Source organism: Dermacentor silvarum, chromosome 4 (genome assembly GCF_013339745.2).
Source record: "Dermacentor silvarum isolate Dsil-2018 chromosome 4, BIME_Dsil_1.4, whole genome shotgun sequence".
Lineage (NCBI taxonomy): Eukaryota > Metazoa > Arthropoda > Arachnida > Ixodida > Ixodidae > Dermacentor > Dermacentor silvarum.
In genome coordinates this window covers 5,555,294-5,579,747 of record NC_051157.2, presented here as the reverse complement: position 1 = coordinate 5,579,747, position 24,454 = coordinate 5,555,294, and the positions used below count along the sequence as shown (strand labels likewise).

The window sequence follows — 24,454 nt, the reverse complement described above, 5'->3', positions numbered from 1 at the left end:
ACGGCAGTGAAAACAAATGGGCTTGTCGTCAGCAGTGCGCCATTCAGATGGGTTGCGGAAACGTGGTGGGTAATAAGATGTGGGACGGGGCGTAATCGAAGAAGCCGGATGGGTATCAGGGCGATGGGCCGAGCAGACGGTCACGGTGTGAAGACCCATGTTCGCGAACTCCTGGCGGACAACTGCCTGGATCAGGGAAACCGTGACTGCAGGTGCGTTGGAGGAGCTGGAGTCGAAGGCAGCCGGATAGGCGGCCTCAATCTCACGCCGGACGATCCTGGTAACATCACCAGTGTTGTTAGGACGAGGAGCGGCGGCACAGGAAGATGTCGCTGGGGTGTTGGGCAGACGGGCAAACTGCTGTTCGATACGTCGGCTTTTAGCGAGTTCCAGGCGGCGACACTCTTTGATAACTGCATCCACCGTCGCCACGTTGTTGAATACGAGCAAGTTGAAGGCGTCATCGGCAATGCCTTTGAGGATGTGGGAAACCTTGTCTGGCTCAGTCATGTGTGCGTCAACTTTGCGGCACAGAGCCAAGACGTCCTGAATGTACGTGACGTACTACGTAGGGCTCTGTGGACGTCTGCACACGGCCGGATAACGCCCTCTGCGCGGCAAGTTGGTGACCGTAGGGGTTGCCGAACAAGTCTCGGAGCTTTTGTTTAAGCGAATCCCAACTGGTGATCTCATCTTCGTGTGTCCGAAACCAAACTCGAGGTGTGCCACCGAGGTAAAAGAGTGCGTTGGCGAGCATGATAGTAGGGTCCCACCGGTTATTGCGGCTGACGTGTTCGTACAGGCTGATCCAGTCGTCGACGTCTTCCCCATCTTTGCTCGAGAATACGCCAGGATCGCGGGAAGCGGGGAGAGCGATGTAGGTCGCGAAGTGGCAGCAGGTGTCGGAGCCGGCTGAGTCGAGCTGTCGGATCGGCGGGAGCCATGACGGAAGGCTCGACGTACCGTCCACTGCGAACCTCCGTGACGAGGTACAGGGAACGTCCACCTCCACCAGATATGTTACGTAGGAAGACGCAGACGAAAAGCTAATATACAAGTATATTTACAAATAAATGCGCCGCACTTGGCCAAGAAGCCACAGCCCGCAGTAGCCCCTAATCTTCGTCGTCGTCTTCACACTGCTCGCCTCTTCGTCAAGGCAAATACTGTTCCGTAGCAATATTAATTCGAACTTTGGCAAAGACGCGCTAGATTAAAAAAAAAAAAAAAAAAAGACACCCTTGTGGCGCCGGCTGGGGATTCTAAACGCTGGAAATAAGAAAATAATAACAAGGAGATATACGGGAAATACATAACAAAAACAAATAGAAGAGAAGAAAGAACTGCAAAAATAGAGGACGCAGTAAGCATGTCAGTCAGTGTAAATTTTGGCCATACAGTATACGGCAGGTTTCACAAACGCAAATATTAGCACTGTTCACTACACTAGCTAGGGCACAGACGTCACCTCGGACAGTCTTTCAAAGCGATGATAGGGACAGATGGAATGCTCGAAGGTTTCGGCACAACCACAGATGTCAGTGCCTGCGCTGTGACAGTACAAGACAAAACATAGCCGGGATTTATTCGATGGTGAAGCGGGTGTTCTGATACCGGTATAGGCAAGGTAAATCGACCTTGGTATAGGCTTGGGTCCTACGCCCGTGCCCGCACAATTTTCCCGCGAAAGCGCCGCATATATAGATACGATGGGGTATCATATTATACCGGCATACCAGTGGCGCACCGACGGGGGGGGGGGGGGGGGATTCGGGGGTTGGAACCCCCCCCCTGAGGCCGACTTAACCCCCCCTTTTGTTTAACCCCTTTTCTTTCCTTACGCATTTAAGTAATGCAATTAAGATGTAAGACGCGCAATCGTAAGTACACTCGCAAAAAGCGAATTTTTTGACAATTTCCCGTGAAGAAATCGAAATTAGTGCTGTTTAGATGGTATTGGCAAACTGTCAACCCCCCCCCCCCCCCCCCCCCCCCCCTGGCAGAGATCCTGGGTGCGCTACTGCGGCATACTACAGTGCTGACATATACGTCGATTACTGTGCGCGGCATCAAACATGTCGAGAACTCGCTGAATATTTATTTTATTGGCAAGAGATCGTTCGACCGCAAAACGTGCGCTCGCAAGATGACGATACCGGTATCGTCACGGCGAAAACACCTAGCTTGTGCAGTTCGTGGAACGCTAGTTGATGCACTTCAGCCATGTGACTGGGATCTGCCCAGTAGCCGAGCGGAGTTCACATGAACAGGTATTGAAACCGTCTCCATATGTGAGCATCTATGGTTTCGAGCCGACGCTGTTTGCTGTGCTTGTGTTCTGCCGCTTATGCGCCGCATAAAGACAACACGTGTATCCTGCGTGGTATACGTGCGCTGCCTTCGGTTACACAGCACTCGCGGTTGTGTGATCTCAGCAGGGCGAAGCTTGTTCTCTGCCGTAGAGGCCTCTGAGCAGAAGGCGCCTGAAAAAGAGCGTATTACATCCGAGGCACGAACTTGCCGGTTCACGCAAGCAGATCGAACAACGAAGAAGGGTAGCCTATTTTTAGATTGATTTAGAACCATTGGAACCATTTTTATCTGACTGCGGCAGTTCGCGCTGCATTTCAAGAGCCTATTCTATCACAAGCGAGAGGGTAATTGCTTGTGATCAGAAATGTTCTATAATAAATTGTTATGCATAAACAAGGCCGTCCTTTGTAAGCAGCGCTGCTCTCATGCATCTGCCTCCAAGTTGTAAGACATCAAAAGTGACATTTTGGCTCATACTGCCTACCTTGGGTCAGCTTTTCGGCGCTCTTGGGGTAGGGGGGGCGGGGGGGTGTTGCCGCCTCCCCGTGCCGCCCTCTGGCGCCGCCCCGGCACAAGTGTTAAACGCACCTGCATTTTACTCTACGGCCGTGGCATTTTATCGCCACGTACAACAGGTATGTCCTGATGTAGACGTCCTCGAAAACCGTGTTGTGGATACAATGTCAGCCTTACTGCTTCCTCTGGTTCCCCCAGCGCGCCGCGCACGTTCCAATAATCGTGGGGTACGATAACGGCGTCCTTTCTGCTTGGCCATTACGCGACTTCAAGTGGCGTCTAGGGTGGCAAGCATAGAGTAACATGCGGATATGTTACTCTATGTGGCTCCCAACGCGTGACAGACTAGAGCGGTGGGGTATGGTCCCATCTTCGTTGTGAATCTAACAAGCATGTGCTGCTGCAATGCGTTGTTGCTAGAGTATTTTGGAGGGCCGTGCATGCTGGTTTCCGTTGCCTTGGAGTAAACCGCTTTATTGCAACTGGTCGTTGCTCACGTGGCCGTTTCGCGCGAGTTTTAATTGCAGCGGCGGCCTTTTGTTTATGGCGTAACCCCTGCAAGGCTGTTGCCGTGGGACATCGCCACCGCGCTCTGTTTCCACTTTTGGAAAGGTTTCTACTGAGCTACTGTCGTTTCTGTCAGAGGAGTTTTTCTTCCTTGGGGAAGAGGAATTCCTTCGACAGTGGTCATGCCGTTTCCTGTCGGTGGCTGATGGACACGTATGGCTTCCTTTCCGACCAGCCTGGGTCTTGTAGCCAAGCCATCAAAAGTATTCATTGATTATACATAGTATGCAGAGGCGTATGCCAGGGCGGGGAGGACTGAGGGGGCTTCAGCACCTCACCTCGATTTTTTTTTTATTTTTTTTATTTATTTTTTTTTCGTATTGGCATGCACCGCCGACCAAAACAACCACCGGGGCCGGGAATAATTTTGGATTTTGTCTATAATGTCTTTTTCACGCTCGAAAAGACATTTCGGCATGAACATTGCGAACTCGGGCTGGATTTTGTGGCAACACCCTTGCACCTGGAGTCACATAATGCAAGGAGCCCCAGTCGAGCACAAACTTTCAAGGGTATTTCGATAGCCAGCGGGCGCGTTGCGGCATCTCGCAGCGGCCGCGGAATCTACGGAGCGCATGGATTTCAATTCCGAAAATTCATGGGTATAAAGTTCTCATAATCCTTTGACGCAAAAGGTGCACTGACATTTCCAAAGACGTGCTTTAGATTTTCAATTCTGGAACTTATAGGTTTAATGTTCTTTTAAACTTCGGCCAACATGCGCGCACTGGAGCCCTCGTGTCCAAGCCGTTCCTGAAATGGAAGCACGCGCCCGCAATCTTCCACACGCACGAAAATACTAAATATCACCGTGACTGTCAGCTGGCAGCTGAAAGTTTTCTCCAAACATTTTCAGGAAGCGCGCCCAATGCGATCGATCAGCTGGACCAGGACAGGCAAAGTAAAATAAGAGAAAACCGAAGAAAGTTAACGGCCTATTATTGAGGCATTTCTTTCTTTTTTTTATTTTTTATTTTTTTTTTTGCGGTCGACAAGGTCTGGCTCTCCGTGGCCATTGGGACAGTGGTGCTGTGGATTTAAGCAAAGCCCCCGCTGAAAATACTGGTATTTTCAGCGCATGCGAGCTGATTGTGGAAATCCATATCTGAAGAACCATTTGGAAAGTTGCCCCAGTAATGCCTCGTATTTAAGCCCAGATGTACAAAACCAAATTATAGAAATTTATGGTGAAATTATCAAAGAAAGCCTAGATGCAAAAGTAAACGCTGCAGGCTGCTTCTCCATACTTGCTGACGAAACGATGGATATTTCTGGAATCGAACAGCTTGTGCAAGGTACCTAAACAAGGATGCCAACGACATCCAAGGAGTGTTTTTAGGTGTTAGCACCGGAATAGATGCCCTCTCTCATTGCGACTGCATGTTCTATGTAAATGTTTACAAACTGCTGCAGATTCTAGTCACCCTTCCAGTGACCACTGCCAGCTCAAAGAGAATATTTTTTAACATGAGATTACTAAAAATTACTCGCGCTCTACAATGTCTGTGGAACGCAATTGGTAAGGCTGGCACTTCTATACGCCCACAGATGTCGGCATCAACGTGTCCGAAGCCATTGACCGCTTCGCTAAACTTCTCCGCCCAGTGAAGTTTATCCTTTAGATATCGAAGCAGCAGAAGTCAATGCAAGTAAAAAGCTCTGTTCCTGCAGGTCCATAAACTCGTAATTATGAAAACGTATGACTGTTCATTAGCTTTTAAAACCGCAGAACTTTTCGCTGTTTATTCTAACAGTTAGCATCATGATCAAAATTATCATGCGAATACGAAAATTGCGAGTACATCAATAAACAAGTTTGACCGACCTTGCTCATTGAAAGCCCGGCCCCCGCGGCGTTTCCCAACAAACACACATTTGTGGCTTTCGTTTGGCCTTTTATTTCCTTTTTAGCTACCTGCTTTTCTTCTTTTTTTGAACCGAAGCAATACGCTTCTTTAATTTTGGATGTAGAATATTTGTTGCCGTTCGGCAGGCAGTTAAACATTTTCGTATTGATTTCTGTATTATTCCTCTATTATTCTACCCATATGGTGCTGTCGCTACCGCATGCATGGCCCAAGTACATATCACGATTTCTGCGATCATAGTTTGGTTCTTGCCTGGATCGTCTGCCTTTCTATGCGTAAAGTTTACTATCTGTGACTGCGCAACATGTTTATTTGTCTTGTTTGGCGCCTTATATACAGTGACGTTTGCTTATATATGTAGATTTATTGGAGACTTATCATCATCATCATCATCATCATCAGCCTATTTTTCTGTAGGACGAAGGCGATCTCCAATTACCCCTGTCTTGCGCTACCTGATTCCGACTTGCGCCTGCGAATTATACGTACATTTAATAATAATCTTTATTAATAATAATAATCTTTATTTGCACTTGAAGGGAAAAAAAAAGGGGGGGGGGAGAGGAGTAAAGAGAAAGAGGGGGATCGCCCTGGGTGGCGTGCTAGGCGTGGCAGATAGGTACAAACCCGTACGCGGAGCGCCTGCCAGCCATCCATATCTTGTTGCGAGATTTTGTGTATACAAGCAGTGAACTTTGTTTCTGAAGCGACACTTTTTTGCCCTTTATCAAGTTGTATCTTCGCATTTGTATATTCCATTCTATCTTGGCATTTCTAAAGTATATATTGCAGATCTACTTCTGCTTTTTATATGTACTCACTGTTGCGACTATAATCTCGGTGTAATTAAATACACGACCGGTAACAGCTGCTCCTGCGCTATCTATTGCAATGAAGGACAGTTTCATTGAGGTTTTTCCCTGGCCGTTGCATATGTACAAAAATGTAAACAAGGTTCTTGAATAAATTCTTGAATGACAAAGATTCATCAAGATATTTGTCCTCAACTTGTTCATTTCATGGCTTTTACGTTTTTAATATCAGCTGCATTCACTGCTTTGCTGGTTTTGAACTGATATAGTTCGAAAGTTCGTGTGATGTTTTGCTTACTTAAATAAATAGACAAAAAAAAAAAAACGCGGAAGCATTGATATCAGTTATGTCTGCCACAATTTTTGGAACATACGAATATATTCTTTTATGAAAGAATACACGTTTTACTTGACAGTACGTATATAGCGTTCAATAATTCGTCTGCAGCATCTAATATACAATGGCATTCGCAATGCAGTTATTCGTGTATTTGATCCCTCGACAAATTTTATAAGGAGGAGGCCGCACTGCACCGTGAGCCCCCCGAACAAAATTTCTGGCTACGCCACTGACAGTATGTATACGTGCCCGTGATTTCTGTGTGTGCGTGATCTTGTATGCGTGATCATTTTTGTAAATACACAGATCATAGCACCACTACAAAATTATGTAAAGTGTCTCTGTCCCATCATCATTGTAAATAACCATTGTGTACACTGTATATGTATATTCAACATCATTTTATATAATCTGACAATTAGTTTATGTGTAAATGTGCGTTTCCGTGGGTCTATGTGGCTTATGCTAGTGAGTGTGGACTCTGACATTTCTTCGAAAACATGCCGTGTATACAGTGCTCCGTACTTTGCATACGTTATCGTCTTAATGGAATTGTGCCGTCATTGTGATAAAGTGTTCATATCGTCTTTTGTTGAAATCAACTTTTTTAAACACATTTATTCTCAGGTATAGTACAGCTTCTAAAGCATTGAAAAAGCCGAAGTATGAGCAAGGTGACGCTCCAACAAAACCTAACAATTCCGGATTTATCATGAATTTCGTCGGATATCTTATGGACGTTACTGTAATCAATGTCTACATTTAAAATCCCACAAATGTCCCCTGGATGTCCATGTCCAGGTTGTTTCATCCGCCGGACATTGTTCGGATATTTCCTTAAAAAAAAAAAAAAAAGTCCCTTTTTGAACGTCCGAATGTTCGAGAAAGGCGTATCCAATTGGACGCCTTTTATTTTGCACGGGACGGTCCCTCAAATATCCTCCGTATGTCATCCGGATTTGTGGGGATGGATGTCCGAACTTCCGGTGCTCAACATCCATCACTGGGGATTATTTGTAGTGCATTGGGGGTGGCAAATGTCGTGAGTCAACCAGTTGTGTATGTGTCATCCACGGTGGCGTCAGTGGTGCGGGCTCAGTGGCGTACCAACTATTTCTCGAGGCGCGGGGCAAACCGCAAATGATCTGACCTCTCTCTCTCTCTCTCTCTCTCTCTCTATTCGGATTCGTAAAAAAATTATTCGGAATCGCATTTATTTTTTGCAACTATATAAAATCCAGAGATGATACAAGGACAAAAGGCAATGAGCGCCTCACAGAGGTTCCGGATTCCGCCCAGCAGCAGCAGTACAGTGCACATGAAAATGCGCATTTGCGACAAACAATTCTAACGGCTAAACAAAGAATTGTACTTGGTGTTTAAGTCGACAACATAAATTATCGCTAGATTAGGTAATAGTATTGTCGTGGTTATACACAACGAAGCGCAATCAACATAAGTGACTTGCAATATTCACAAGAAAAAAAAAAAAAAAAAAAAAGACAGCAGATGTGTGCCACCTTGGAGAATTACAACCCGATTTAGCGAAGAATTACAAGCCCGATTTCAGCGAAGCTATTTCGGAAAGTGGCAATAAAAATTTCGCCTTCTTTTAATCATATCGCATACATTAAAAAGTGGCCCGTAAATCGGTTGCCCATAAGCAACCTACACAGTGCACATTTTCGGAAAGAATCGCCAAAAAGTGGCCCTCGTTGTTTTTTTTTTTTTTTTCAGAATATGAAATATCCTCTTTTTTTTTTCTTTTTTGCCCCTGCCGGGAAACAAGTGATAGTGTAGCTCTTATTTAGAAACAGCCTGAAAATGAAATCGACAAAGTGAGAAGTGACACATGCATTTAGGAAAAAATTCAAGTCAGTGTTTTATTGGTATTGAAATGGCTCTGCACGATCGACTAAGGTCATTTTCACGAACATATCTACAAGTCGTGATTACACAATGAATTAGACAGTTATACGTGTAAGATGTTTGATCATATTTTTTATTGTGATAAGACACCGAGAGGGCTATCTCTGGACAGATATTAAATAGTTCCAGCATTTGATAATCCAACGATTTTTTATTTTTTTTTTTTTTATTTACAGATACTGCAATCCCCAAAGGGATTTTAGCAGGGTGGAAGTACAATATATGAGCATACAAATGCAGGCAACAAAGCAAAGCAATACGTAGTACATTGGCTATACAAACAATATCGGTTTAAATAAAAGTGGCAAAAAGAAATGAATGAGGTCACATTTGATGTTGATGCCTAATCAACAGATGTTAGCAGCAAATAAAGACAACGAAGGCTGAGTAACTTCTATATTAGTCAAATTATTCCATTCTATCACAGTCCTAGGAAAAAAGGAATATTTAAAACAATTATTTTTTACGCGGAATGGTGTCACTGTTAGTTGATGCCTTTGTCTTGTGGCATACCCGGAAGAAAATGTAATTATATCAGTGATGTTAATGTTGTAGTGTCCATTTACAAGCTGATAGAAGAATTTTAGTCGGGAAACTCGATTGCGCTCTGTTAGTGCAGGCAAGTTGGCTTGTTTTAGGAGTTCTGTTACTGAGGTACGGGAGAAGTTATTATAAATGAAGCGAACTGCCTTTCTCTGCACCCGTTCGAGCTTTTTGATGTTAGTTTGCGTAAACGGATCCCAGATAATAGCTGCATAATCTAGTACTGGGCGTATAATTGTTTTATACGCTAATAAGCGAACGGGACACGTGGACAGCTTTAATGCTCTCCTAAGAAAAAAGGAGTGAGGATCAACGGATGCCTTAAGGGACACCTGTAGTTGGGCGCGGATGGTTATATTTTATCCGGACCTCCCCCTCGCCCGCAAGTTAAATATACCAAGTCGATTGTGGCTTCAAATACGGATATAGTGGTCCCAAAAATATTGGGCATGATGCAAGTAGCGCAAGCTGACATTTATTAGGGCGGGAACCGCCCAGGTCCACTCCTCCGCAACGCGAGCGTGTATGGCGAATCGCCCCGCGCGTCGCCCGCTACAGCGCGTCCCGAGGCGGCACAAAAGACAAGCCTCGCTGCTCAAGCAGGGGACACGCAGTAAAGAAAAACATTCCTTACGTGTCCACTCTATTAAGGAAGAACATTGAGCTTCAGGTGTAGTTTTGTTAGTTAGACTTTACAGCATGCAGCCGAAAGTACCCGCTTTCCCAGGGGGGGGGGGGGGGGGGGGCAAATAGTGCCCCCCGATAAAATACGCCTATGCTCCGAGTTTTTGCGTGGAGAGCGCGGCCCTGGTGAGTTGAGTGGCGTCGGAGTTGACATTACGCCTATATGTTCGAGAATTAATGTGTTCAAGTGGTGGCAATTGCGCATAGCGCCGCAGATCGTCCAGCCGTGCGTGGCGCGGCAGCCCGGTGACAACGCGGGGTGCTTCGTTGTAGTACAGCACTTCCAGCTGTTGGACGTGTTGTTTCGTCAGTCTGTACGCAAGCACTCCCCAACTGAAAGATCGACCTCGGCCCTATGCTGGCCCATCGTGGATGGACGACCTGGCCGACCTTGGCCCAAGCTTGACCAGCAAGGTCAGACCCAGGTCGGGAATGGTTATTGGCATTACACCGGCCGACTTATGGCTGCCAAGTGTTACGATTGACGTGTGACACCTCGTTCAAAAAGGATTATGCTGTTACGATTGACGTGTGACACCCGTGCGGAGGGGATTATCGGAGGACCATGCCCAAACGAACGGAGGATGAATCCCGGATTTGCCATGGTTGTCTCGAGTGGTCCTCAATCTGGCGGGCGAGTCGCAGTGATTAATGGCCCCCTTTGTGTGTGTGCGCCCAGGAGCGAACTGTGCACCACTGGAGACCTCGAGTGGCCGTTAGCGGAGGCAAGCCCGGGAAACGTCGCCTGGGAGAGAGGGAGCAGCCGCCGCACCCCCGACTGGACTCAGTACCTGTTACGTGACGTTGACGTGAGCGAAATCCCGCCTACGATGTTAGCGGGCCTATTTAAGCCGCCCCGCCATGTATTTTCTTATTATTATCTTCTTTTTTATCCTTCATCAACCATGAAAAATAAACTGTGCAAGTTTCGCACTAGAAATCGTCTTGCCCCTGCCTGGTCGCTATGGTCTACCGAACGCCTGCAGCTTGCCGACAACGCCAGGCTACCCAGTAGTAATGCCGATCGAGCTTGAAGGAACCGGCGTCGCAACATAACATAGGCCCAAGGCCTAGGCCGGCCTAACAGACATCATCTCGTCCGACGTTAATTTGCGCCTATATATTTCGCACGACCTGCGGCTGGCTAAAAGTACCTGGCCAACCTGGTGGGTAGCCAACCATGGCCCTACAGAAGACCACGTTTGGTCGCCTGAGCATTGGATGCCGACTAGACCCCTATCATTAGTCGACCGCTGGCTGAACGTCTTTGGCCAACTAATAACCAACGGAATTGGCAGCCAACCAGGGCCCCACCTTGGGTCGCCATTGGTTGGCCAAGGATACCGGTTGCCGAGCACTGCCCAGTTGTTTACCAACGATCGGCCATCGGTCAATTTCAGTTGGATCCGTATGTTGCACGGGACACCAACGTAGCCAGGACAAGCTGATGGGCTGTACTGGTTCCGCCCCCTCCGAGGCGCCACGATATTCACCGTATCAAATGGAGGATCTGGCGCCAAGTTGGACGTAACTGTCGGATCCATATGTCGGGCCGACCGTCTGCTGCTACCGGCTCGCCAAGAGGCGTCCATTCAGAGATATATAAAGTTGAGCAAGTGCTGAGCCTGCAGCAGCGCTGACTTTCGATATATTAGGCACTGTTACGATTCCCTTATAGCTGCGATGCCCGGACCACGTACGAGTACGTGTAGTCAATTCCGATTCACTCTGAGCGGCCGTGCGCGGACCACGTGCAAACGCATGGTAACGGCGTGCGCCTAGCGATCTCGCTCGTCACCATAAATAGACGCGTCAGTCGCGAGGGTCAGAGACGAAAATTATCGTGCCGCACTGCAACCCTTCCTCCCCGCTTAGGACGTTCATACCGCTACGGTCACCCACCATCTCTACTTCGCCTGGTTTGCCCTGTCCTGCAGTGGAGAGAAGAGAGGGGTGGGAGGGGGGGCGGGGGGGGGGGGGGGCTGGATGGTCAGCCAGCAGCCACGTGGAGAACAATTTTGCTTTGCCCTAATAACGTGCATGGTGCATGCACGCTGAACTTTTCTTGTATGTTTTCTTTGGAGCACACCGCTCACCCGTAACCATGTATTAAACTTGGCTTATTTGTTTTTACTTCGCCTCGTATTCCTTGCCGGACCCTCTCCAATGGTCAACCTGGTTCGAGCTCCAAGCAGACGCTGTTGAAGGTTCCCCAAACCCCGGCCCGTAACTGCACGCTTAAGTTACTTTTATATCCTTTATCCACTGATGGCTCTTTTTTCTGTTGCGCTTGAAACACACACACGCACACACACACAAAAAAAGGAATGAACGATATATCGAAATTAATATGAGGATCGAAGCTGCCCGGCCCATACGCACACGGGTATTATAATGTGTATTTGCGTTTCGTATCTTCCATGTAGTGAGAGAGAGAGAGATACAGAAGAAAGGGGAAAGGCTGGGAGGTTACCAGAGGGGAAGATCCGGTTTGCTACCCTACGCCGAGTGGAGGTAAAGTGACAGGAAAGTATAGAGAGAGAAAGAAAGGGAGCACAAATACGCAATCACAGTCGGTCACTGCCACCGCATACTATCACCGCGCAGCACAGTAGCACATTAGTTCAGGCTACAGCCGTTTGTCCAAGTCTGCAATAGTGCCCTCGCTCGTCGCGCGCCCTCCGCTGTGCTGTCGGCATTCTAAAATTATTTCCCCCGTTAAGGTCTTTGGTCAAAGCGCGCTATCGCGATTGCGGTAAATTGTAGCGAGGACAATCACAAAGGTGCTGAAGAGTCTCCTCGCTACCACGTCATCACACGAGGCGTTGATATATATGTCCTCCATGTAAATGTATGATGATGTATGCACAGCTGTCGTTCGCTAAAAGAAAAAGCAAATGAGCGCACCGCGGGACGTCTTTAGTCCTGTTAGCCCAACACCAAACTCCATCTCCTGCTTAATTGTTGTTATGCGAAACTCCATGGAACACAGTGATACAGCTCAGGCCGGAGCGCAGCTTCGGAAAAATGTACCCAACCTTAGCGTGGTTGTCTATCCCGGCTGCAGCTCTGTGAAGAGTGCGCGGATTGTCCCTATGTTCCGCAGGCGTTGCTGCCCCGATCGAGTGAGTTTCGGCAAGTGGACTGACGAAGAACACGCCGGATTTTCCTGCGGCCAGGATCGGCGGCGGCACGTCACGTTCTCGGAAGAGAGAGGGAAGGCGAGGTCAGCGGCGGCCAGCCCTTCTCTCCCGGCCGGCGGGGCTGACAGCGAACAATCTGGGACCGTCTTTGTTCGACCTGTTGAGCGAGTCCCCTCGCAGCAGCACCGCGCTCAAACCATGGCCGGCCGGATTCCTTTGCCCCCAAGAGGTGCACCGCTGCACCAGAGGTGAGCTTCGAGTGGCCCGCGGCTTGCGTCAGGCCTCCGATTCTTCGTTGGCAAGGCATGGGCCGCGAAATACCAGCGTTCCGTTCAAATGCATCGGCGGTCTCTGATCTTCGTTCGAAGGCATGGCCGCGGAGTCACCGAATCGTGTTTCACGTCTCGCCTTGAACGCTGTCTTTAAATTTGCGCGGCCGCCTCCCCCCCCCCCCCCCCCCCCCCCCCCCCCCCGTGTCGTTGCGAGTATTTGCACACCGTGAACCGAGGGTCGTCCGGAATTCCTTCCGTGTTTTGATTTTTGTTTTATGTATGGCCTGCAAGGAACCGTGCAAAACCCGTGTATGCCCTCGCCTGTGCAAGCGTGCTTAACTAGTGGAATTGAAAAGCTGAAATGCCACGATAGTTTCCACGAAAGTCTTTCGCAGTAACGAGTGCAGCACCATATTTTACGACGCGTGGTCTGAGTGCAGACGCGGCTGTCAAACTGCATGCGCCTGGCGCGTGCTCCCACTTGGAAACGCCAGTGACCCCATATGTGGCCCGGCACCATGACTGTTATTAAATGACGAGTATGGAAGAAAAGTGTTCATTGTTGGTGCGCACTTTCAACATTGTTGTCGGTGCGAACGAATGCAGCGGCCTTAGCACGGTGTACTTTCAAACTGCGAAGACAACTGGCATGTTTGCAGCGAGCTCGGCAACGCCTGCGGCTGTTCTGCTGCTCGAGCTTGTTTTGTCAAGTGGGCGGAGTCGCAGAGCTGACAGATAGGTCGGATTATCGTGGTTTGTTTGAGCCAAGGAACTGTACTGAATGTTTGAAAACATTGCGTTAAGCGTTGTTCAAGGATATTTCTTTCTGGCAGAATTAATTAAAAAAAAATGCACATATAATTGAGCAGCCATATATAAATGCTTGATTTATTTTATCCAACTTTTTTTCTTTCTAGAAGAGCATTGTTGACTCAAAATTTGTCTGCATCATTATTATTTCTTCAACTTCCTGCCAGGAAACTTGGCTGCATAAGTTGTGCTCACAACGCAGACCCAAAGGTTCCCTGACAGCAGCAATTTAACTGGCTGTTTTGGCCTGCATGGCTATGTATATAACCAAGTCTGGCTGGGTGGTAAAATGCAGTGGTAATGGCAACTGGAAGAGTACCCTTCTAAAAGGTCACCATATTAAACCCTTACTGCATGAATTTTAATTTTGTATTGGGAAAAAATTAGACAAGCCTTTGTTAATGCCAGATATGCCAAACAAAACTCATTTTTCAAAAGAAATGTTCGGTTAATCGTGATCTTACGAGCCAAAATTGTCACTCGCAGTTATGGGTATACGCCATGCAGTTAAGGTATATTTTGTGACTATGCAAAAAGACACTTGAATCGCAGAAAACTTACCATTGAAAAAACTTTACACATTCTTTAAAAATGGACTGTTTTTACAACTCAATTTCTTATGAGTTTCATTAAAATTTAATGATCTCATCCGTGATTGACTAATTGATGGCTTTGATATCTAGGTTGGCTCATTTATAGACCTTGGTTCTATGTTAATTTTTCCTTTGCATAGTTTTGAGGAGTTTGATAACCCTCTTCTGAGACAAAGGGGCACCGAGGGGCCCAATTTTTGTTAGTAGTTATTATTTGTAGTTTTATTTGAAATGCAGAAATGCTAAACTAAAGGGAAATGAAAGTGAATGAAGAAGCCATTTGGGGGGGGGGGGGGGGGGGGGGCGCCGCCGGTAGCCGAGCCCGCAACCTCCACATTGTATGTGTGTTTCACTACCAGTTGTGCTGCTGTGGCAGCTGTTACCACATCCACATTCAGGGATGTTTATGTATGACTTCTACAAGATCTAACCCGGGGAGTGTTTATAGCCAGCACCACTCATGGCCATGGTGGCCGATGTGGAACGAGAGTTCATTGTTGCTGCTGTTGTTACTAGCTCTTGGAAGGCCCCACCCTATAATGGTGCTAATAAAGAGTACAGCTGATACAAACATTATTATTATTTTTTTTGCCACCAAATTTGCTCTTTTGCGAGGAAACAAATATCTACTGTCTTCCACAAACCAACCCATAACTACATGCTGTATCAGATATGATACAGCAATTAATATATTGCCTCACAGAACCAACCGAATGTGTTTCTCAATAAAAACATCAGTGTAAGCTAATAAACTGTAACTAAACATGCGAATATTTTTGTTTGCTAATTTAGAGTTTAGAAATGATAAAAATAACCTGTTTATTTATTAACGTTTTTGCATGCTGTGTAACGAGCTGTCGTCACACATATATTTTTTTTTTTCAAGGAGAAATAACTCAGAATTATTCCGAATGCTAAAGTTGCTATGAATTCCATTGCTAGAGATGGCATAGATTCTGGGTGAGCTTATGGATTCTCCTTTTCTTTGAATCTGTGATGAGCGAACAAGTTGTTAAAGGCATATCATGTATGATACACAATGCGGTTCCGTAGGTTCATATAGCTGTACCAGTGCATTACATGTACTTACAGTGCACTATATAAGCGAAGGAGCTTCGAGTGTTAAGTTGTAAAACTATGGCTTGCTTCAGTGAACTTCTTGGATTTCTGTCATGCAATGCAAACTAAGGATTATAATAAAGTCGAAGTAGGAAACTTGAAAATCAACATTTACTCTTGGCAAGCCTGAATTAAGCTGAATTGAGTTAGACCTAATGGAAGTCTGCAGTTTGTGCATGCTAGTCTGAAAATGATAGCTCATTGCACCAAAATCCTTAGTATTGTGCAGTGCTATTAAAGTTACCGTGAGGCAGTTCAGTGCTATTTAAGTTACCGTGAGGCAGTTTTGACATAACAGACACACACTTTCTCTGAGAGCATAGCTTCCACTGTGTTGCTAGGTGCAAATGTTGTGGTGTGTATTTGCAGGCATCATTCATGACCCTCAGCCATGTGGCAGTGGCTCCTCTGGGCGGCCTGCTGCCTGGCGGTGGGTGCGGAGCTTGTCCAGGAGTTTGAGGTGGCCGAGGGTGTGCCAGCTGGCAGCTTGGTGGGTGTCATTGGGCGTGACACGGGCACTCAGCCGCCATACCTGATTGTGCCAGCACCTGGTTCAGCTGTGGACTCGGACCTGAGCATAGACCAGGCCTCGGGACAGGTACGCACCAGCGTGGTGCTGGACAGGGAACTGCGCAGCGAGTACTCCTTCGTGGCAATACCACCAAGTGGTGATAATGTGCGCGTCACCATCCGTGTGCTCGATGTCAATGACAATGCACCAGAGTTTCCTGTGGACAGCATGTCACTCGAGTTTCCAGAGAACACACCTCGAGACGTTAAGCGCACCCTCAGTCCCGCACGAGACCGGGATTTGGGTGAGTTCAGCACGCAACACTATCGAATCGCTTCTGGAAATGTGGACGGGGCCTTTCGTCTGGCCTCCCATCGAGAGCGCGATGATGTGCTGTATTTGGACCTACAAATCAGTGGCGCCCTGGACAGAGAAGCAACGCCCTTCTACAGCCTGCAGGTGGAGGCCTTTGATGGAGGCCGGCCACCACTGCGGGGCACGATGACAGTCAACATCACCATCCTTGATGTCAACGATAACCCACCTGCCTTCAACCAAAGCCGCTATGTTGGGCGCGTGCCCGAGAATGCCAGTGTAGGCACCGCAGTGCTACGTGTCCTTGCCACCGATGCCGATGCAGGTGACAATGGCCGTGTGCGCTACGCCATCAACCGCCGCCAGAGTGACCGTGATGGACTGTTTGCAATTGATGCCGAGTCGGGCCTAGTGTCTGTGAGCAAGCCTCTGGACTTTGAGGCCAAGGACACCCACGAGTTGGTGGTGGTGGCACGTGACTGCGGTGACCAGCCTTTGGAGGCAACTGCCTTTGTGTCAGTGCTGTTGACTGATGTGAATGACAACCAGCCGAGCATTAATCTCATATTTCTCAGTGACGATGCATCACCCAAGGTGTCTGAGGACGCACGTCCTGGGGAGCTCGTGGCACGCGTCAGTGTCAATGACCCCGACTCGAAAGCTGAGTATGCCAATGTCAATGTGAGTCTCAGTGGAGGAGAGGGGCACTTCGGTTTGGCCACCCAGGACAACATTATCTACCTTGTCATGGTAGCACAACCACTGGACCGAGAGACTCGGGCTCGGTATGGCATGCTACTTACAGCCACGGATCAAGGTAGCCCACCCCTGAATGCCTCTCGCTCTTTTGAGCTGGCTGTCACTGACACCAATGACAATGCGCCCGAGTTTGACCAGGACACGTACCATGCCAGTGTACTTGAGGTGGCGGACCCTGGCACATCAGTGCTGCAGCTGACTGCTTCTGACCGTGATGAAGGACGCAACTCACTGCTGCGCTATTCCATTCAGCACACTCCAGAAACGTACTCACAGTGGTTCCATGTAGACCCACGCACGGGCCTGGTGACTACACGCACTCCCATTGACTGTGAAACAAGCCCCGTACCACGTGTCACTGTACTTGCTACTGACAGTGGGGAGCCCCCACTGTCAGCTAGTGCCACACTGCTTGTCACCATCAGTGATGTGAATGACAACGAACCCATATTTGACCAGAGCTTTTACAACATCACTGTGGCCGAAGATGAACCCGTTGGCAAGTGTGTCCTCAGGGTGAGTCCTGTTGGAAACTACATTAGAATTTTACTGAACCGGCTGTACAGCAGCTGTATGCAGTGACAAATCATGCAGGACACATCCCGAAAAAAAAAAAAAAAAAAAAAAAAAAACTGGCAGTGCATGATTTGAAATGCAGACAGAGCTGGGCACCTACGTCTTGATTCTGACTACTAATACAGCTCCTGCCCAGAAGCTTTGTTAACATCTCCTCACATGTAGTGTGCAGTTAAATGATATTACAAAGTAAAGCCACTGTGAAACAAGTGTTTAACAGTTGTTGCTCGCCCTCGGGTTCTTTTTAAACCTGCGTATTCAGGTTTAAATGTTTATCCGTTAAGGCTCAATTTCATTTCCTTCTTTAGAATAAATCAGTTGATGAAGCATAACGCAGAAGCAGCTTGCATAAATTCTGCTAGAGCATTCACAATCCACTGGAACCAACTTAGAATTGTAGTTTTAATCTCTAAGACAAATTTTGACACAGAATATTTTAAAACAGTCCAAGTACCAATAAATGTAACCATGTTGCATGTACTAAAAGGAAATTAAGGACATAGCCAATAAGAATGTTGCATTACCTTTGCAAGCTGAGTCTGCAGTCAGTGGCACATTTAAGCAATGCCTGCTAGGTTGTACAAGGTATCTCAAAGCTCAGAGCTGTGGCATTCCAGGTAGAGGCACTGGCCAAGGAGTGAGGATGTCTATCTCGAACATGCTTTCTTCAATGTGCACTTAGCAATATAAACATTGCTTTACAAAGTTCATGGAGTGATGTACCACACAGGGAATTTCACATTTCTTGGAGTATCTTTGCTGAGGACTTTGGCAAGCAAAGAGGGAGTTTTCACAATGTCACGGGGAATTTTCAGTGTCAAGTAAAGGGAACCAGGAGGAGATGAAATGTATTTGTACATTTTCTTGCTGTGGAAAAGGACTTTATACAGTCAACTTCGGTTAATTCGACCCTGAAGGGACCGACAAAATTGATCAAGTTATCCAGTGAGTCAACTTAAACAAGATGCAGAAGGAACGCAAGAAGACACCGCTGATTCATTCGGCAGCGTTTGCCAGATTCTAACACCCCCCCGAATCAAATGTGTGCCCATTTTCTATATGTTCAAAGTATAAAAGTAACGTAGAAATGATATTAAAGCTCCTAAACAAAATATAAATTTAACCCGCACTCTTATCTTTAGCAATAAAAATGAGCAAGGGTCTAATTAGTGTCCCTGTGTACTACAGGAACACTAGGGCCGGTATTTTGTAGCCATGCCTTTAAAGTAATAATGCCTTTTCGCGCTTATCGCGCTTTGTCAGTGGTCAGAGCGACGGTCCGCTCGCGTTATCAACGTTGATATCGTGAGCGGACCGTCGCTCTGACCACTGACAAAGCGCGATAAGCGCGAAAAGGCATTGTGACATTAAAGGCATCGCTACAAAATAGCGGCCTAGGTCTAATATGTTCTAGCGTCTGGTATTTTTTTTAAAGTCGTCTTTGCCGTTATACAGCCGTGTTATGTGGTGAAGCGTACGAATGCCGCAACCACAGTTTTGGTTTTGTATTCAATTGCATAACGCAGGCGTATTATTCTTGAGAAAAAAAAAAGGTGCATGCTAGAAACGGGTAAATACCGTAATCAGTCATTGTAAGTCATGGTTATTGCTTGAAAATCTTCCTAGGCAAGCCAAAAATAGGCGTTTTCGACAGGGGATGGCGTGCATTCAACGCATTCACTGTCCCCTAAGCTCAGTCAAGACAGACGCAGCCTTAAAGAGGTTGTGGGACACCATAGGGGCCAGGTGCGTGCGTGCTGACTGGTCAAGTTCGAATTATCTGGCAAAGGCCAATTTTAGGATCGAAATAACGAAAGTTTGGGCCCATAGAAATGCATGGATGCTTGCTGGGACCATTGGTCGAGATCGAATTAACGGAAGTCGACTTTCTTAGTTTTAACTGGGTGAGTGGACAGGTGCCACTATCCAAAGAAATAACACAGAGAGCAGCTGCTTAACAGCTTGCCATGAGATGGCTTTGTCCAGCCTTTTCCTGATGGCTGCGTGCGAATGGGGACAGCGATTCCTCATCTTTACTAGATGTGTACTGATGTCTGATGGCTCATTTCACAACAGAATGCAATATTGATTCAAGATTTCTGCTCTAAGCAGGACAGGTGGCACAGGAAAATATTTTCTCAAATTTGCAAGGATGCAGGAGTTTAGAATGCTGCCCTCTTCACACACATGAACTTAGGAGAGACTGCACAGGAAACAAATCAGCTGCAGAAAACACGTAGAAATATTTGTAGAAAATTTTTAGTCTCCTGTTGACAAAACATGTTCTAAAGGGAACTCTTTTTGTACCTAATAAAGTTTTGGGGCTGCGTAGGAAACATAGCTTATCTCGAGTCATTACTGCAAGTTCCATGGCATTTTGCTATCTAGTTGGCACTGATTTCAGCTTCTGGTAAATACTTTGCGTGGATCTAATAAAGGGACACTAAGTGCGAACATTGGGTCAAGCTAAAATGATAGATCGGTTCTTCATGTCTAAAGGCCACTTGTAAAAAAAAAAAAATCTAGAACAGAGCTTCTGTAAGCAAGAAAATGACATAAATGTTGGATGTAACAGGCACTGTGAAAATGCAGTGCCCATGATGTGTGGTATAACATTCCCCTTATAACCGTTAAATTTCAGTAAACCACTTACTTGTGAGCAGATGATGCCGACAGATACTGAAGCCAGAGAAAGCACAAGGAAAGTTAACTAGTAGTACTATTTTTAATTGAAGTGTCGAAATTATAAGCAAAAGGGAAATGAAAGTGGATGAAAAGACTGGGGGTGGGAACTGAACTGCATTATGCGTGTGATGCTGAGCTGCTACAGGATACTGGTACACTTTACTAGATGGGAGTAATGTGCGATTGCCCCTAGGTTCCACATTGTAGTCATAGACATCACTGGACACACCAAGGCTTTACAGGGTGCTCCATGATGTTTTTCACCGACTGCCATGCTTGCTTAGCACAAGCTAAAACAAAGAGAACAACTCTCAGAGAGGCATCTGCTGCCATGGCTGTGACTGGCTCCCAAGGCCCAAGAAAAATGGATGGGAGGGGGGGCTGCCATGGTAGCTTAATTCATAAAGCATTGCACAAACCCCACAAAACACAGAAGCAACTATTTGATGTCTAATGTCTTGAAAGGCTAATTCAAAAGTCTAGTAGCTGTCTTGATCAAGACATTTTGTGGCCGTCTAAAAGTACTTCAGTAAGCCGTGCTAACGTTACGCTAAAAGTTGGCTAACAGATATCTTAACAAAAACAACCCAAGACTTTTATTAGACATTCCCTCAAATTTTTGTAGCAGCAGCTACAGTAACACGAGGTTTATCCACAGTTACAATTTATTTAATGAGGCATGGACATCAGAAAAAACATTTATATTGTCAGATAGAGTTATGCACAGGTTATTTTTCCAGATGTGAACCATGGGAATAGTGTAGCACAGCCTGATTGGTCAACTAGTGCATTTTGCTTAGACCACTCAATTGAATGCTGCCGGTGAAAATTATTTTGTATATAAAACAAGATCTGTATTGTATGCCGATGCCATGTCAATGTGTCCCTTTGAATGAAGCAAGGATGCCACGTTTGCATGAAACACATCATTGTCGGCAAAACTTTGCCCTGCTGGGTCTCCTGTGAACTGAAATAGTTTCTAGCAGGGAAACATTTTTGTCAGTAATGCTGCGGTTCAGGCAGAGATGACATCCTGGTATCAGTTACAGCCGGCAGAATAGCATTACACAAGTGTACAAAACAGAATGCTGTGCTACAATGAATTCTTAAAAATAAAGAATGGTTCACATCTGGAAAAGCACTTTGCGCACCACTCTATCCGGCAATACAAATATTTTTTTCTGATGTCCGTGTCTCATTTAAAAGTAAATTGTAACTTACTATGTGGGTGCCCCTTGTTAATTATCGCCATATGCTTGCAGAGCATCACGCAGAAATAATGGCCAGTTCTTTGGCATACCATCTGTTACTGAATTCTTTGCATATCGCATGTTACCAGAACTGAAAGATAAATTGGAATAAGCTGTTATTTTTTTACACACGATGAGCTTTTCATGCAGTGCAGTGCATAGAACATGATTGCAAGCTAAAATGTGGCAAGACATCTACTTTACACCATGTGACACAGTCAAACTTTATTACCTAACAAATGAGAAAAGATGCAGAATGTGTCATTAACAAGAGTGACAAATAGCAGCAAAGGTGACCATGCATAGATCTTGAAGATCATTGCTGCCGCAGCCAGGGCAGGCTTGTCTTTGTAGGAGAGCACTGGCTGCCCACAAATCATTTCTGTCACAGGACACATGTGAAGGTTCTTGTAGACACGGGCAAGCAAAACCTGCACAGGCGAGGGAAAAAAAAAAAAAAAAAAAACGAAAGAGGAAATGAGAATGTGCTAATTGGAACTTTAATTAGCAATATGTGCCAAGCAAGAAGTTTGACTCACACTAAAAATAAATTTAAGCCCTCCTTTGTCTTAAAGTACCGGGCTCTTAAGGTATGTATGTGATGATGCTTAAAATTACTAGTATATTTTCTGGCACATAGTTATTAAAATGCAGAGCAGAGTCAGACAGAGAAGTGCCTTTAAATTAATATATGATGTTTTGTTGCTAAAAAGGCACTTATCAACTTGTCAAACAAGTATGAGAACCTCTCTGCAAAATATATTGAGTTTAAAACAGTTAACCATTCTGCAGGTAAATGATCTGCTATCTTGACTAAAAAGTTAAGTCGCATTTTATATTAAACCAAAAGGAAGTTTGGCATGTTGCACTGTCTAGGTGTCGCCTTTTTTCATACTTAAACATGACATAGTACAGGTTAAGCAGGTAGCATATGTATCACATTGCAATGCTTCTGGGGTTGGGTCAATCACTTTTGTTGATATATTTTCATGAGACCCTAATTGGCTTAGGGTAATACTTCACACCAATAGCGCGTCACCTTGGATGATACCTCATACAAAATTTAAAATATCTCATCATGTGATCAAACATGAACATTTCTTCCTGTCTTAGAAGTGTTAACATACTGGTTGTGCCAGAAAGTGCAAAGTGATTTGTAGAGGTTGCAAGTTCATCAGTGCATCTATACCTCATGTAATTCGGAGCATCTGCATTGGCTAGCAGTTGATAAGCCACTGCACACAAAAAACAGTAATAAAGTAATGGTCCACCAATCGAAAGGTGAAACGTGGCAGCCTAGTCAGAGGGCCAAGAAAAATAAGTTGCTGAATTCTGATAACCCCTCTGATTGATATTATTGAAATAGATGACAAAAAAAAAACAGCGCAGGTTAAATTAGTTATGACAAATTTTTGCAAAGCAGCTCTGCCCACTGCTGGAACCCACAGCATCATGCCTGTTCTACAGGCACATGTGACGACACAATCTCAGGCACATGCGATATCACACAGCATTGTGCAATCCCCTCAGGGTAAGGTTAAATAACAGTTTGCACAACCTACCTACGATAATTCATTCGGCAGGTGCCAGCCAAGTGCTGATGGTGGTAGAGCCAAATTGAAGTTCGTTCTTGTATGGAAGCCTCGGTCCATGTTTTATCAATCCAAGCAGCAAAGCATACATCCTGCATCACACACGAAGATTTGAAATTAGACTCCTTGCTGATGCTGTACCGTAAATTCCTGTAAAGAAACTAAATCACACAGAAAACCTTCTAGAATACAGAACTGATCACATACTGGCTTGAACACATTTGCGCATTAGGGAAGCAAGGTGCAACGTAAGCTGTTGTAGCAAAATTTCACTCATGTATGAAATAGCCCAACCATCAATAATTGTCGCGGTTAACACCTAAAAAAATTTGGACGTTGTTGACGAGAAACAAAGTGCAATGTATTTCACTTACCAGAAAAAGTGCTATCCAAACGTACGACGTACAAAGGCGCCGAACGCAGATCCCGCCATTGTGGTAGTAAGCCGTCGGCGAAAACACACAATACAGCCGATGTCACGAAGCACTGATGCAAAACACATGGCAAACAGCGTCGGCACAATTAAATGACTCCAACTGATATCAAATAAATGCATAGAACAGCTTAGAACGGTACACAACTAGCACAATGTATGAACCCACGAATGAGACAATGCATACGCCATTGACCGTTTTTTCAAACCTTTCAAGCTTTTTCCAAGTTTTTTCAAGCCTTCCTGCCTGCCACTGTTGCCAGCACGGAATGGGATGCCTGACAAATTTAGAGCCTGTCTACTTGACTACCGCCAAAGTGATCGAACCGCGCTGACTGCTCTGTGACACCGCTGCGTTCACAGCCACCATGATGCGGTCACTTTGACACCTGCGTTTCGCTCCTGCTGTCAGCCCCTGCATACTGCACGAGTGTGTAATAATGGTTTTTGGGCATCGTGTGTGCGCAATGGGTCAAAAACGATAATACATCTTTGATTGTTGAAGTTCCGGTGTGAAATTAATCAACAATGAAGCCAGCTTGTTGCTTCTTACGAGTTTGTTTATCTGTGGTGTTTTTTGTTCGTTAACGCTGACGGTAACCGTAAACTTAACATTCAGTTTGGCATTTTATGCACTTATAGACAAAAACATCTAAAAAGTTCTTGAGTTAGACATTCTGAATGCGTTTAACAAAATACACTCGGGTAACAGTAGTGGTGAGTTGTTACCACAGATAGAATATATACTAGTATATTTTAGGCGCTTAGGCTATGTTTAGAAGAAATTATATTTGCAGTCTTGTCATAGACCAAGACGTCTATAG

At 45.8% G+C, this 24,454-nt stretch overlaps 1 protein-coding gene and 1 long non-coding RNA gene across 4 annotated transcripts in view; one reads left to right on the top strand and one right to left on the bottom strand.

Annotated features, from left to right (window-relative positions):
- Positions 1-12,739: 12,739 nt before the first annotated feature.
- LOC119449354 (protein dachsous) overlaps positions 12,740-24,454 on the top strand; it is a 199,696-nt gene continuing 187,981 nt past the window's right edge. For 2 of the 3 annotated variants that reach the window (XM_037712521.2, XM_037712520.2), the window contains exons 1-2: positions 12,740-12,963; positions 15,879-17,610. In XM_037712521.2, coding sequence (XP_037568449.1) covers positions 15,901-17,610 — 1,710 coding nt within the window. In that variant the 5' untranslated portion in view covers positions 12,740-12,963; positions 15,879-15,900. Of the gene's footprint in view, positions 12,964-13,224; positions 13,727-15,878; positions 17,611-24,454 lie in introns of those variants that run through there. The other variant, XM_049665182.1, reaches the window with a different exon arrangement.
- On the bottom strand, positions 21,736-23,588 carry LOC125944639 (uncharacterized). The gene is made up of 2 exons (XR_007466314.1): positions 23,168-23,588; positions 21,736-22,036 (listed from the first exon to the last, which is right to left on the bottom strand). It is a non-coding gene; the product is annotated as an uncharacterized LOC125944639 (long non-coding RNA).